The sequence below is a fragment of the Phasianus colchicus genome, chromosome 2 (assembly GCF_987193195.1).
Source record: "Phasianus colchicus chromosome 2, bPhaCol1.hap1.1, whole genome shotgun sequence".
Taxonomy (NCBI): Eukaryota; Metazoa; Chordata; class Aves; order Galliformes; family Phasianidae; genus Phasianus; species Phasianus colchicus.
This window is the reverse complement of record NC_143437.1, coordinates 55,976,059-55,992,362: the sequence shown is the minus strand read 5'-3', so window position 1 is coordinate 55,992,362 and position 16,304 is coordinate 55,976,059. Positions and strand designations below refer to the sequence as shown.

The 16,304-nt window shown below is 43.1% G+C and overlaps 1 protein-coding gene across 2 annotated transcripts in view; it reads right to left on the bottom strand.

Annotated features, from left to right (window-relative positions):
- SLC2A12 (solute carrier family 2 member 12) overlaps positions 1-434 on the bottom strand; it is a 32,148-nt gene extending 31,714 nt beyond the window's left edge. The window contains exon 1 of one of the 2 annotated variants that reach the window (XM_090135762.1): positions 149-434. In XM_090135762.1, the coding sequence (XP_089991888.1) occupies positions 149-266 (118 nt within the window). In that variant the 5' untranslated portion in view covers positions 267-434. The remainder of the gene's footprint in view (positions 1-148) is intronic. The other variant, XM_031610711.2, reaches the window with a different exon arrangement.
- Between the last annotated feature and the right edge of the window lie 15,870 nt (positions 435-16,304).

Here is a 16,304-nt window from a genome sequence, read left to right as displayed (position 1 = left end):
CTTACTTGCTATTTCCCCACTCACACTGCTAGGAACTGGGACAGTGTGTGCCCAAGTCCACAGGCTTTTCTGCTGTCTTCCCGCAATCCTGCAAGCTACACACGTGCTGCTGATCAGCAACAGCTGGTGCCCGGTCCCGCCACCTTACCTGCTGCAGCTGGCAACTGGCGGAGGTGCCCGCTGCCTCTGCCACCTTCCTCATCCTCCCCTGCTTTCATCGCCTGGCACTGCTGGCCCAGCTCCTCTGCACTCTGCACGGGTGCCATCGTCGCCTCAGCTGGAAGCCTCTCAGAAGGTGGCTGTCTTTCCCAGACCGGACAGGAAAGCCCAGATGATTTTCGTCATTGCAACAAGTTGCTGGAGCTGGCTGAAACCAAATGCGGACCGCAAAGTGGTTTGTGCACAACTTTGTTGCTATTTCAGAAGGCTTTGCCCTTTGCAGTGACACAGGCTGTTGCTATTCTTGGGAGCCTATTGCAGGCGAGGGGAGGGACATCTGTCGGAAGCATTGCTGTTGCCTTTTAACAAATAGTTGGAAACATCAGACATTCATGCACAGCACGGCGCACATTCCTTACCCACTAGCTTAAGGGATCTCTTTTTTTCTCTTCTCCCTCATGATCATACACGTGTTTTTTTTAGCAGAGAAGGCACATGGAGGGGAGGATATGGAGTGTGTGCTGTGTCAGCTGAATTTCAGGCGCTGAGCACACATGCATGCAGTGTCACTTCATTCTTTTGAGGCATGAGCAAGTTGTGCTGAGAAACAGCAGCAAGGAAAGAAAACTATGACATTCCACTGCAGTCCAGGAAGGTAAAAGGCAGGACTTTTTCATAGCATAGATGCACATGCTATTTAACAACCAAATATAATGGCAAGCCAATCTCTCTCCTATAACATTTAGGGAAAAGCTGAGATTGTCTCATTTTTATGGAGACAAAGGCTTGATTTTGAGAGCTGCTGGAGTTGCTCCATGCCTATTATCTTCAGCAGAGGCAGTGACCAGAGGTGGACTACATGAGCAAAGGAAGGCTACAGCAGAGGAAGTAAGCTGTCTTTGTGGTCTGCCTACCTCATCCTGGTCCTGGCCCTGCTCCTCATGCAGGAGCCTCTGCATGCTCTCAGCAAACCCACTGGCCTTAGTGTGGCAAGTCATCCAAGTTAACCCCAGTGGGAACTGCTGTTGTATAATCTGGCAGCGCTGCAGGCTCTTTGTTTGTTCTCTTTCTTTCTTTCATGACTTGTTGTTTTGTCTTGGTTGGTTTTGTTTTAACACAGTGATGTCTGCATACAGTGTGGGAGGGAAGGAAGATGTGGAAAGTTGGTGGCTTTGACAGTATTTCTAAGAAGGAGGAGTGCTAAACATTTTTTTTTTTTTCCTGGAGTAGGCATGACACACCTTTTATCAGTGCTTGCCTAACAAGAAAATGTGACAAAAGACTGTGATACTTCCCCTTCTGACAGATATACCGCTGTCAGCTTCAGACACTGAAGAAGCAGTGATGCTGCAGGAGTATGGATTCCAGGGGGTTTGGTTTCGGCAGCACTTTTGGTACAGAGATGATAAATGAGTATGGCGACCTCTGCTCTAATGTGCAATGTATTTTCCATGTAAAATGCTCACCTGCCAAATAGGACAGGATGCTGCCAGGACTGGTAACAGCTTCTTGCCTTTTCCAGAGAGATGTTACTTCATCATGTTTTACACGTGAAATAAACAATGTCATATTCTAAAGAATATATTGTAAATGAGAGGCTGTTCAGACTGGGGAAGGAGAAGAACTCTTTCCTAAATTCAGCTATGACAAGATTCCTCCGTTACAATCTAATGTATGATCAACCTCCTTACATGGCCATACCTCATATAACCCATAGTTCAGCTTAAGTGATGCTCTCTGGAAACTCATTTAACACTGTATCTACAGTTGTTCCCACCTCCCAGAGATCTTCCTGTGTAGTGGTCCTGGAGAAGTCAGAGAACTGCCATGACCTCTCAGGTATTTGCTCTAGGAGCATGCTTTCCAAGGAGAATGCTCACTCCCCAGCCCAGAGCCACTTCCCAGGCAGGGATCTCCCTGGGCAGAGATTCCCACTGCCTACCGAGGAGCCAGCAGAAGAGAGGTTCAGGTTCACAGAGAAGTGATGAGAGGCTCACTGGCTCTTAAGAGAGCTCTGGAAAAATGAATGGAGAAACACCCAGTGGAATGTTAGGCATCCTGGACAGCCTGAAATGATATATTTCCAAGTAGAAAATATTCACCATCCTTAGGTTATCAGATATGCAAGAACTGACTACTTATTTTTACTATTAGTTTTTGGCATCCAAATGATAGGAGGCTGCTTTGCTGGAAATTGGAACTGTTGAGTGTAATTATCTAGACAAGTTTGCAGCATAGCATCTGTAGGACTGGAAATATGTAACAGTCCTCACATTTGTGAAGATCTACAGTCTCCCTTTGTCCTTTCACTCCTCTGTTCCACCCATAAATGGTCCTGAAAAAGTCTAGGACTGCCTGTGCAGGTATCTTCACTTCCATCACATTTGTAGAGTGTGCTTCACCTGTGAGCTGAATCAGATTCATCAGCTAGAGGCTATTACTAATTTTGACAGAAGTGAGAGGTCTAATGTGACTGCAGCTCCCTAAATGTTCAAAGCCTCTCCTCTACATGTAGTCCTCCAACTAAATATACTAGTTATGTACAGTTGTCAACACCTGTGTACTTGGGAAGAATTTATCATCAAAGGCATACTACCCGTGGGAGCGAATAATACAAAGAAAAGGTTGCTCTTCATCAAGTTTCCAAATCTTGTGATGAGCAAACTTTAAGTGATGAATGTTAAGTAAATACACAGTGCATTCCATTCATTTTTGAATGACACGGGGGAAAAAAAAGAAAAAAAAAAAAGATATTTTAGGCAAACAGTGGGATTTGTTTCAACTGCATTTCAACCTGGAGTTCAGTGCTATCTACATTCCCCTCAGAAACCAGAGGCTGGGCTGATTTTGAAATGTTCACTTCTGTGTTTACTCAATAGCTGGGAGACCGATCTCCTCCAAATTAACACCTCATACTCTATTTTTCCTTCCTAACTGCCTTTACTTCATGGTACTTTTAACAGCAGCCATAAAGCAAGTGGTGAACTTTTCCTCCTGTGGTAAACTCAGGAGGTGGCAAGATCTGATTTATGGTCAAGAAGCCACTTTAGAACAGAGATCACAATGTCCAGCCAGAAATAAAGGAAGGTACTGACAGGTAGGCAGTGTTGAAAGGGTGAAGGACTCTACAGGCATTTTGAGCCTGGCCACCCAGAGCAGTGCACACTTACCATACTGAGCCTCTTCTGCTAGTGGTGGGTCACCAGAGGGGTTGTGCAGGGCTGCTTCTCTTCAATGCTTTAATCAATGACTTGGATACAGGACTTGAAGGTATAGTAAGAAAGTTTGCAGATGACACTAAATTGGGTGGAGCTGTTGACTCCCTCAAGGATAGAGGCCTTGCAGAGAGATCTTGACAAATTGAAGGTCTGGGCAATCACAAGTTGCATAAAATTTGACGAGGGCAAGTGCTAGATTCTGCACCTGCAATTGGGCAGCTCTGGATATATGTACAGATGGAGGGATGAGAGGTTGGAGAGCAGCCTTGTGGAAAAGGATCTGTGTGTTCTGGTTGGCAGCAAGTTGAACATGAATGAGCATGGAGCCCAAAGGGCCAACTGTATGCTGGGATGTATCAGGCTCAGCATTGCCACCATGCGAGGGGAGGAATTGTCCTGTTCTGCTCTATGCTGTGCAGCCTCAGCTCGAGGATCAAGTGTGGTGTGGGTGCCACAGTATAAGAAGGACATAAAGCTATTACAGAGCATGCAAAGGAAGGCTATGAAGATGGTGAAGAGCCTAGAGAGCAAGTATGAGGAGTGGCTAAGGTCTCCAGGTTTGTGCAGCTCAGAGACAAGGAGGCTAAAGGGAGGCCTCATGGCAGCCTGCAGCTCCTCACGAGAGGAGCACAAGGACAGGTGCTGATCTCTGCTCTCTGTTGACAGCAACAGGACATGAGGGAATGGCATGGAACTGGGTCAGGGGAGGGTCAGATTGAAGGCTGGGAAGAGGTTCTTCACCAGAAGGTGGTCGGGCCTGGAACAAGCTCCTCTGAGCAGTGGGCACAACCCCAAATGCTGGAGTTCAAGCAGTTTTGGACATCACTCTCAGACACAGGGTTTGAATTTTGGGTAGTGCTGTTGCATCTTTGTGGATTCCTTCCAACATGGAATATTCTGTGATTCTATGATCTTGCAGAGGCACCAGGAAGTCTTCAAGGCTTTGACTTGCTCTCTCAGCAATACCCCATGCAAAACACATTATGTGAGGATGATAAACACTTCCCTATAAGAGGTCTTGGGGGAAAGTGTACCCAGCAAGTAGAAATGTGAAATACTTTATTTTGAGATCTGCTGTGTGGAATTGACAGGAGGGATTTTTTGAGACATCATTGGTAGCCCTCTGATAATGAAGAGCCACAGCTCAGCAGGTGCAGGAGTCTTGTTTCACAATTATGTCTGGAAAGCTGAGATATTAATATTTTTGGTATTAACTGGCATCCCATAAGAGGGACTGCAAATAGGTTTGTTGTAGCTAATGAAAGCAGACAGTGGGAAGGAAAGTAAACAGCTTATGCTGGTCCTGTAGCCAAGACAATTGCACAGGGATCTTGAGACACAGCAATGGTGAAACACTTGCTGGTAGTCTCCACACTGTGGTCCCTGAGCCCTATCCCCACTCTGTTTTCTAGCAGGAACAAACAAGCAAACAGCCAAGCAAAAGTTCAGCGCAACAGCTACAAACAGAATAAGGTGGCAAGGGGCTGCCAGAGGATTTGCAAAGTGAGAACATCATGACACCATTCTGTCCTTGTCATAGCTGTATGGATAAGGAGTCCTGATGAAATAGGGACTGGGGAATACTCCAGAAAGATTCCAAACAACAGGAGAGACCAACAGTGACACTCCAAGCAGTATATAAGCAGCTGTTCCATAACTGTGCAGTTTGAAGCTGAGAAGAAGGTCACACCATTCAGGATAAAAAAAGAGAGGAAAAGATAAAACAGCCTAAAACAGGAGAGAGTCAGGAGACAGTCCAGTAATGTGAGTATAACACTGTCATGAGATTCCTCTGTTTGTTTTGTCCAAATGCATTTGGCAAGAAATCATCTTTCTGATATTCGTACAATTCCTTGTTTTCAAAACTGATTAAGCAGTTTATAATTAGAAACATGATGAGGCTGAAAAAAGAAGATAAGATATTCACATTAAATTGCTGAATAATGTGCCCAGAAAACCTATGAGGCTCAGGTCTGCATTTTTTCTAAAAGTTCTCTGGTCTGAATTTGTGTTTGTCTGCATTTCCAGTGAACAAATACTTCAAATTTGGGATGGTGGAGAGATGGAAAAGTCAGCGTTTAGCCAATGGGAATGTACCAAGAGCTGAACAGCTTTCTGAATCAATTTTCTCAGGCCATTTTTATAAGTGGTGGAATAAGGAAGATCATCTTAGTTCTCTGTAGATTTTATGACTCATGAAAAGAAGATAATGGAAGTCTCCCAATTCATTTCTAATTAAATATGGAAATAGAGATTAGGACCAGAACTATGAGATTTAGTTGACATATCAGCTGAAGTTATGTTTCCTGAATCTGTGGTTTCTGGGCCTTCCTCTCAGGATAGATATTTCACTGTTTACAAATGAGTTTCCTAAGTTAGCCAGCAACTGACAGTGTGAGAGAGGCTGGGAAGAAGACAGGAGGAAAAAGACATACAGCAAAAAAAGAAGCAGAGCAACAAAGCCAAGAAAAGCATTCCATTTATTCTAGGGGAAAAAAAAGGGGCTAATCTAAAAGTGGTCTTCCCATTAGTTGCGTTGACACATGGACACTCCCACACAAGGGAGAAAAATTACCAACATTCCAGTCACAAAGAAATGGAAAACTGATTAAAAAGACAGTGAGAACTATCTTCAGAAAATGAAATGATCCATCCTTAAGATGCTTTGAATATAGAAAAGATAAGTATTGTCACTATTATGCAGTAAATGAATTGCAATTCAGAGCTGGCAGTGCAAAGAGCCTTTTTTATAAATATAAGATAGATTTCATAAATATGATATTATGTTATTTAATTTGTCTCACTTTACAAAAGAATGAAATCAAAATATATCAGTAAATGGATAGTAACAAGAAAATGAATGAAATAGCCTGATGGCATACAGTGAGTTCATGTCAGAGCTGAGAACACAAACTTCTTCATTCTCAGCCCCATGTTTTACTTACTATCATGGAACTACAAAATTGCAGGGGTTGGAAGGGACCTCAAGAGATCATTGAGTCCAACCCCCAAGGGTCTAGGTTATTCTCTTTATGTTTAGTCCTTACTTTTTGAGAGGCACTGATTTTTACCAACATGCTTTTATCTAACTAGAAAGTCTTTAAAAAAAGTTCTTGATTTCTTCCAATTGCACAAACAATGAATACAGTCCTGAGCTCACTGCACTTCACAAATTCCTCCAGTGCTTTAAGATCACCAACTGACTTGTTCCACGACTATTTATTCCTGCTTTTCTTCTGTTAACATCTTCTTTAAAAGTACTCTGTAAAAGTGCAACATGGCCAGGGCCAGCAAGTTCAAGAATTATATTTTGGTAAAAGCTTAAAATCAAACTGAAGTTATGAGTGGGAGGTTGACAAGTACAATAGAAACAGAAATGAGATGGGGAAAAGGGAAGGGGGGAAGGGGAATAAGAGGAGGGGTGGGGAGGAGAAGGAGAAGGAGAGGAGAAGGAGAGGAGAAGGAGAAGGAGAAGGAGAAGGAGAAGGAGAGGAGAGGAGAGGAGAGGAGAGGAGAGGAGAGGAGAGGAGAGGAGAGGAGAGGAGAGGAGAGGAGAGGAGAGGAGAGGAGAGGAGAGGAGAGGAGAGGAGAGGAGAGGAGAGGAGAGGAGAGGAGAGGAGAGGAGAGGAGAGGAGAGGAGAGGAGAGGAGAGGAGAGGAGAGGAGAGGAGAGGAGAGGAGAGGAGAGGAGAGGAGAGGAGAGGAATAAAAACAGATTTTTACTTCAGATTTTTACTTTCATAGCAGTGAAGATTTCCTACCATAAATAAATAAATATACAAAGTTTATTTATGTCATACTGTAAACTCAGGTTACAGATAGCGTGATTGGAAAGACTACTATGAAATATAAGTCTATTTTTAGAGTTAGGGAGATTCTGAAGTTTTAGATTCCAGCTCCATGGGAAAAGGATATTTCTGCTTCCTCATGTGAGGAATTGTTAAAAATGTGCAAACTGTAGTTCAATTTGCCTGTACTGGTTAGGGAAAGAAATGTGTATTAAGAAATGTGAGCCACTATAATGTATTTCTGGTTGCTGAGAAACATTTTATCCCACATGGTCTGTGTCAGTCACATAGGAAATGCAGTCATGGTTTTAATTATTTCTGCTGAGAAAGTGTTGTGTTTTCTCCTGCAAATCTTGTTGTTGCAAAAATAAACAACTAAATGTCATTAACGCCTCAATTCTTTAATGTCTTGCTGTTTTTTGACCACAGTTGGCAACCTGAAAGGAGTCTTACAGGCGTTCATTGATACCAAATGTCCGAGTAAAGCTTTCCAAGGCCCAGCAAAAGACTGAGACCATTGCAGGCAGATGGGGAATGAGACCAGCTCCCAGCGTGCTTTGCCAAGATGTTACCATGAGTTGTCAGTGCTTTGAAGGAGGTGAGTTCCTGGGGCATTTTCCTCACCACACAAAAAGAAAATAGCTCTGGCAGCTCTTATAGACAGACATGTGGCTGCTGAAGAAAGTTGCATTGGGTTTGGCTTTTAGCATCCCCACCCACAGCAGGAGAAACTTAAAGCTCAGCAGATGGGCTGACAGCTCTGGTATCTGCCAGGACAACAAACCAGTGATGACTGTGAACTAATTGAAGGCATCTGCCCCAATATCCTCCTCTGCTTCTTCACCCACAGAAATTTGGTCTTTTCAGTGCCAATCAGGGAGGCAAGAGCCTGTCAGGGCTTTGACAGGGTGGCCCCATTGAGAGTTCGTATCCCAGCTGCCCAGCTCCTGCATCAGGTATGCATTTGACTAGTCTGGGAGGAGCAGGGAAACTGTGGCCTCATTTCCCACTTTAAAAATAAAAGGATTCCTCTTGGTAGCTGCGAGAAATAATGAAGGTCAAATGCCCAGCCCTGTGACCTGCTCAGTACAGGTCTAGTGGTGGTTGCTCAGGAGCTTGCTTTTTATTTGGTTTTCTAAGTCGCAGGCCCATGCCACCTCTGAGACAGCTGATGTTACCTTTGGGGTAGAAGCAAGCTCTGTTCAGAGAATATTACAGTAATTTTCTCTTTGCTTTAATAGTGTGACTTCTACAAGCAGCGCCCCTGAGGTGCTCTGGGCTTCCTCCCAGGCACCCAGGCGCTGCTCCCCCCCGCCACAAGCACAAAGCTATGCCCAAGAATTGTGCAATGAGACATCAGTGCTGAGGCTTGAACTTCCCCAGAGGTTGCAGCAGTCCTGGAGTGCCCATTTGGCTTCTCCTTGTCTTGGTCTGTCAGCCTGTGACCAACTTCATCTATAAGAAACCCTTCTCTCTCCTGTCTTGTTCAAATTCAGGTTCTGTGCTGCTAAATTTGGCCTTAGGCTCCCTGTTTCAGATTAATCACTGAAAATTTATTGTTAATTTTTTAAATTAACATGGAAGAAATGCACACTGGCAAAGGCCAGCAGACTATCAGTGGTACAAAATGTTGCACAAGATGTGTGGTTCTTCGAACAGACATAAGGCTCAGGAAAGCATTTGTGCACATGGAGTCAATAGGCAGGGATTACTTCACTCAGCTGAAGGTTATTTTCTCATTACAAAAAGCAATCATAAACCAGTGTAGCACAGGGTGGCTGCTTACTTGTAGCTGCCTTTATTAGAACATGGGAATGTGAGAGGCTTTTCCTAGCTTCTTTGGATCAGCAAAACAACACTTTTCCTTCTCCAGTATCATCGCAGAGAGATGACGCAAATCTTGCTGACTTCTAGGGAAGCCTGTAAGGAGTTTTGGCACTACCTTCACATTCTCCCCTGCTAGGCAATGAACTTGGAGCATTTCCCTCAAGCTTTGCCTTCTTCATATCTTTTCCTTTCCTAGGTAATGACAAATACATACTATTCTGACCAAAAGAAATGTCCTTTTTTCCATGTTTGTGACTCTCCTGAATTACACCTGGTCTTTCTGCAGTGGGTCCTCTCCTGACAGACAGCTCTGAAATTTCAGTTATGCTCCAGTGAAGACACCTTGACTCCCACAAGCACACAGACTTCCTGACTCCCAGTTCTCTGACCATGTCTTCTTGTATCTATTATTGTAGGATTTAGCTCCCTTGCAAATTTGAAAAACAAATGCACTTGGGCCAGCTCTCAAACATGCCACTGAAAACATAACCAACATGCTAAAGTGCCTAATTTCTGGAATTTTATGGTTGTCGCACTTACGCAACACAACCCTCTCTCTCAGTGGTAAAATCTTTAAAGCCTGAGCTAGTTTAGTTTCATTCAATTCACTCAAAAATGAGACTATGATCATAAAGAATTCAGGGTTTTTTTTGTTTGTTTGTTTGTTTGTTTGTTTTTTACAGCCACGTTGTTATTTTGGCTTTCAGAAAGGTATACAAAAAGTTTAACATTTCATCTTTAGCTTGAATATACGTGACATTAAAATTGAGGATAAGCAAATTTATAGCTAGAAGAGATTTAATCCTTTAGGACTGTGGCTGCAGGTGGTCAGGTGCAACACATGATATTAACTGGCTACCAGGCTCTACAGTCTATGGTAGCTGCAGAGGTTGCACAGACTCTTGTATTTGCTGTGGCTGCTTTCTGAGGCCTCTTGTGTCATTCCATTCCTTTGCTTCTTCCCTGAGTGACTATGGATCAAACAAGGGTTTGATAGCTCTAAGTTCAAAGAGGAGAGATCTTTGAGTAGCCCCAGACATGGATGTGGTTCCTGACCAGGTTGCACAGCCCTCTACACATTGTCTCCTGCTCTGGGAGATGGGGAGCACGGGGAACAGTGTTGCAGCTGTCTCAACAACAGTTGTGTTGTGCTGCTCTTTGGCCCCTTCATCTGAGCAGCAGAAAGAATTAAATATCTACTGTCTAGGCTGTCTAGTGATGAAAAGGCAGGTCTCTCTCAATAAATCTTATGTATCTGTTCTTTATGTTTGAGTACTGCTTAGGTTTATTCCATGTACTCAGACACCTAGAAAGATTATTATAAAAGGCAGATATGCAGAAGTTAGAAAAACCCAGATTTAGAGTATTCACGTCTCTGTACTTGAACTCCTCTGTGCATATGCACAATACATTGTTCAGTAGTGTTACATGATTTCTTTCATACACCCTTATCTTGTTCACTATCTAGAGCAGATAGCAGTTAGCTAATAATTGTGTTACATCAGAACTCAGACTGCAAAATCACAGTGATTTCTGTGCCCTTAAAATGCACAGTGTTACTCACTATTTTGATTCTATTTGTTCCGGCATATGGTCCTAAGCTTGCAAATGGGGATAATCCATCATGGAGTTATGATTAACAGCTTCCCTATAAAATCCTATATGGTGCTGTAATATATGTTTAAAAAAAAAAAAAATCATAAGCCTGAGCTAATCTGTCTTCACAACGTGCTATTAAGATGAGTAGACAGCATTATCTCAGCTTTGGGGTTGGGGAACTGAGACATATTGTTAAAATACAAAAACATCCCTTGAATTTAGGTGCTCAATCTGAGAAACCTAGAATCTGCTCTTGTCACTGAGCACTAAGCAAGTCTTAATAGGCTCAAAGGCAGTGTGCACTGATTTTGTTTGCACTTGAGAGTATCGAACAAAGGTGAAAATAAAGCTTCAGGATCTCAGCTCTTACAAAGAGAAAAGGATCCACTGTAGGCCACCTAGCCCATCCTCCTGCCTTAAGAAAAGGTCAGCTAAAGCTGTCTTCCCTGGATAGTCCCATAGTTAAATTGTTCCTGCATAGCCTGTTCTTAAAAAAATCCTAAAAATAGACATTTAACTGACTTCTGAGGCAGGTCTCTTCCAGTTCCTAATTATGCTTCTTGTTAGACTGGTGTTTAGACAGAACCCTCTGTACAATATCTAGTCCATCTTTTCTTGCTCTGTCTGCAGGGAACATGAAGAACTGCATGTTCCTCTGTTCTTTGAACACACTGAGGATCTGCTGCTGGCCCCTGGAGTGCTTGCTGGCTCACACCTCTCCTTGGGGAACGCTGCCCAGAGCTGGACACAAAGCACCAGCTGGGGCCTCTTGGGTGCTGAGTAAGACAGAAAGATTTCTTTGTGCCTCTTTCATGCTATTTCTGTTTATATGACCCAGAAGTGATCTCCATTTTTCTTTCAACAGTATCATGTTATTGCTCATGAATAACTTGGGGTACACTGTAACCCCTGTTCTTTATTTGCAGAACTATTATCCAGCCCATCAGGTGCCTTTTTATAATTTGGAAATCAATTACTCTTACTTAAATGTAAACCTCTGTGGTCTTCCAACCTGAATTATTTCTTCCTTTCAATTCACTGCAGTCTGCTTCCTGCCCTCCCAAGTGCCTGCAGCTCCTCTTCCAGCCGTATGTTCTTTGTTGTCTCCCACACAATTTCAATACATGCATCTTTTAATGACATAAGCAGTGGAACAGAAAGCAGGAAAGAGAAGCAGACTCAAGGGGTGCCTTGGCCCCTGTTTGAGGGGCAGCTGGACAGGGGCAGCTCTCCTTCCAGAGGGAGACATGGGCAAGGTGCAGCTGGGAGGGAAGGGTGAGACTACTTCATCTGTGCCGGGTTCTCAGTCAGGAGAAAGAGAGGCCGTGCACTAAAGAAGTCGGATGCAGCTCCGGACTGCCACTCTGTCCAGGAAACTTGAAAAAGACCTGGGCAGGCAACCAAGGAGCCCAGACAGGATGCTCAGCCAGAAGGAAAGACAGTAGGAACAGAAAGTCACTGCTCAAAGGCCTCAAACAAAACAAGGCATAATTGTACAGTTACAGCCAAATAACATTTATAATAGCCATGGGCAACCTCTGAGGTAATGGAGGGAAAAAGGTAACTAACTAACTCTTTCTGTTAACTGTATTAATTGGATTGTTATGTGTTTAGTTGCCAGAAAGCTTGCAGTTGGTTCTCACAGCGGCTAAGCTGTTCGCAGTGCTCGCCTGCTATCAGTGTGAGAGGGAAACTACGAGTTCTCCACCCTCTGGCCATGGAGAAGAACAACAGCAAGCACCGAAAATGCTTTGAGGGAATCATCCACTGTGGGTTCCTTCTTTTTACCCACAGTTTTCGGTTAAATGTGCTTTATAAATGTCACATACCTCCTTTATTTTAATAATAACACCATAATCTTACCAGTAACATGAATCACTCGGGATTATGAGCTCCCAAGAGCAGGTTTTGTAGTGTTGATTTGAGTTTCTTAAACACAAAACAAGTGAAATAAATTCTCATTTTATGGCATTCAGACTAATAAAGCTTGGAAAAAAAAAAAAAAAAAAAAAAAAACACTGTTTTCAATAGGGATTTTAGGGTCTGTCTTAAAGTATCAAAAGGTATCTATCTATCTATATATATATTTTATTCCACTAGGTGTCACCAGCACAATATTTTTACAAAGAAGGCTGTGGGAAAGACCAGAATTATTTCAGTTTAAGAAATTCACTTAAGACTCTATGATGAATTTGGCCAAGGAATCATTCTGGAACAATTGTTCAAACCCAGCTTTGAGTTTATCCCCAAGGTCACTTCGAGGCCTGCAGCAATGCAGAGTTGTCTCAATAATCTGACCCCTAGGGGCAAACTTGATCAGAAACCACTTTTGCTCTTGTACCTCTTCTGTGGGGCTTGAGGGCTGTGCTCAGCTCATGGTCATCACATGTCTATTGCTGGTGGTTTTGCAGCTGGCTAATACCAAATTTATGTGATGCTATGCAACACAGGGATGATCAGATCAAGCACTGGCAGCAGCAATTCTTAAATCAACCCCATGTCTATAACACATCTAGCATCCCAAAAGCATCCCACTGGGAGCACCAAACCTGCCTGCTGCTCCCTGCAGCAGCCTGAGGCCACCCATGGTTCTCCTCCTGTTGCAACACAGAAATATTGCAGTGTTCTTTCCCCACAACTGCATGGCACAGTTATCTCTTTTGGTGTCGTAACAGTGTCAAGTTCAAACCTGATTTAACCTGTTATCTCAAGACATAGCCTCGCCTTGACATCTCATCTTATAAAAGGATCAGGTCATTATGCGGAGCCACAGGCTATGTAGGTTGGTTCAGTTACTAGGAGGTTGTATTTTTCCATGAACAATGACATTTCAGGCCTTGGCATGCTTTTCTGGGGGGAGCAGGCCATCACACATCATGCTGCAGAAGGAGATAATGGCTTGCAGTATCCCACAGTCCTGGTACACAGCTCTGAGCACACCATTGCTGCCAGACTGTGCCACAGGCCATGCAGTGTGAAACAAAATGAGTCTTTTCCCAGAAATTGTGTATTGCTCATGCATCACCTGATATCAATGGCAAACACTGCTGCCAAACTTTGTACAGTTCCTTGAGTGATGTTTGTACATCACATGTACAGACTGTTTATGAAGCATCATTGCAGATATTTCCCTCTTCCATGTTATGCCTTCAACTCTTTGCAAATCCTTAACCCAATTAACTTCTTGTTTGTTAGTCTATTTTGGGGTCTACCATCCTCATCCCCTCCATGGGCGTTGCTCTGGCCATGCTCCACCAAGAAGGCAAAGAGACAAGGTGTCGTCTGTCTGCCTGAAACTGTTAGTCACCACAGATCCTGAGGCTGTGGAGCAGTTCAACTTCTGCCTGCCAGAAAGTGCGAGTGTCAAGTAATAGTGGGTCATGATACGGTACCAAATGTTCTGACTGTATTGCCTCTGGTTATACTGTTTGCCAGAATGTAGAAAATCTCACTCTCTGCAGTTTGCAGCTCTGAGGGGAGCATGGCAGAGAACTAAAGAAGGTAGCTGCAAGACTTCCAGGCATTTCTGTCAGCAAGCAGTGGTTCAGAATTGACAGGGACGGCAAAACCCCCACATGCTTAGCTGGGCCACTCACGTTTGGAACAGTTGAAGAAGGAATTGAAGCAGACTCTATCCAGTGCTGCACCGTGCACTACATTCTTAAAAGGAACAGCTAAGCCACTGCAAATTTGAATAACTTTATTATTTACAGCACTTGACAGATATCAGTTGCCTTTAGTCAATGGCAGCTAACACCTCTCAGCAGTAGTATCTCTACAGTGAAGTCTCTGTAGTTCGGGAAAAACCTGCTAAAGAGCATGACACTCTTCTCATTCTCTCAGTCTTTGCCAACATCATTTTTGCCCTTGTTCAGAGCAAAAGAAAAAAAAAAAAAAAAAAGTAGTGTACAAGGCTAAAGACTCTGGGATGGAGAAAAATTGGCCTTTCACTAAACTGTGGATGTTCGCCCCCATGGTAATTGCTTTTTCTCACCCTTAGCTGCTTGCCTATAAATCACAAGTGACACTGAGAGGGTGAGCAGGGACTGATCATTCACTATTTCCTTAATGTGACAACTCTAAGGTCATTGAGGAGAAGAGAGATAGGAGGGAAGTCCAGGAGCAGAGACGGTCTGTGGCCACGGTCCAGCTCCTATGCTGTCCTCTCGTGGCAGGAACTGGCATCAAGACATGAGCTGTGACATATGACCTGGCATCCCTCTTTCTTATGAATCAGCAAAGGTGAGAAGTCTGCTGCCAGCTGAAGGTATGATGACAGGACAGTGAAATGCACTTGGTCAAAACTTCATCTAGTCAACTTGAATATATACAGTAGTGAAAAACAACACACGTGGTTTCTGCACAGGCTCATTTCTGAAGCAAGCATTGCATGTCCCCTGTAGGTTTGCTGAGCCCACACTGAAAGCCAGGTTGTCACGTCTTACTTGCAGTTCCTGTCAGAGTTGTGTAGGATAAACATCAATCAAGTTAGCAATGTTCCCACGGCAGAATTTAATTCAGACTGCCAAAACCACTTTGGAAGCAGAATATGTATTTGAGCAGCCAAGCAGCCTGCTACCAGAGAGAGAAGCCTGCAGGTACCTTAAATCTAGTTCAAGGATGCCTACACACTTGTGCAGTCACATCCCAGCTGCAGGGTATACATGCTCCCAGTGTAAGGCTCAAGTAAATGGTTAGGAAACAGGACTTCCTATTTCTATGATGCAATACCATGCCTCCTCCTGAATCAATAACTGAGAGTTTTGTCATGTAGTGTTGGGTGAAAATCTTCTCATCTCAGTTTTTTGGAATGGAGAAAACCTGTCTGGTTGTGTGGCTCTGAATGTTGTTGAGACATGAAGGCAGAAGACCAAACTCCTATGCTCAGAGTGAGAAAATATTAGAATACATCTGCAATAATTTCATACATGTGTTGAAAAATTCTCTTTTATTAATTTAGGAGCATTACTTGTCATTCAAGTTATTACAGAGATGTCATTAAGGGGCTTTAACTTGGGAAAACCAATATACAGTATTTTAAACAAATGGAATAAAAATGCTTTTTTGATGAAGAATTTATAGTGTGAAAAATCAATATTCCTCACTCTGGAATGTATTGGCAGGCTGACACTGTGCAAACGAAAAAAGTGGATGATGTCATCAGATAGGTTCTGAAGTAACTTTTCATTTTAGTAACAGTCCTTTTCCAGCTGCTTTTTTGGGGTGCAGATTTCAATAACAAATCAAAAAGAAGGTACATTACAGACAGCTAAGCTTCCCGGAAATACCACACTTACAATCAAAAGATTCTTAACATCCTTTTTATATCCTGATCATGTAATTGGTGTATTTTTGTCCTTAGGCAGTGAGCAATTTAGCATTAGAGCCTCACTTTATTTAGGGCTGTTGCAAAACAATCCTGATCTATGGCAAGCATAAGAAAAGACTCTAAACCTGTAAAGACAGATATTCTAAATTTAGGATGGATAATGGAAAGCATTGTACTTAGTGCTAAAAACAAAAGCAGACAGCATCGTGGGAACAGATTACTGTTGGGCTATTTTGTTCTTCAGCAGGACTCATCTACTAAGTAGTAATGACCACGATGGCCAAACCTTGCTTTCAGTTTCAGTTGTGTAACCCCAGGTAAGCTCTGATCATTCATTGGGGTCACTATAATTTATGTGGGCATAAATAACAGAAGATTTTTCCCC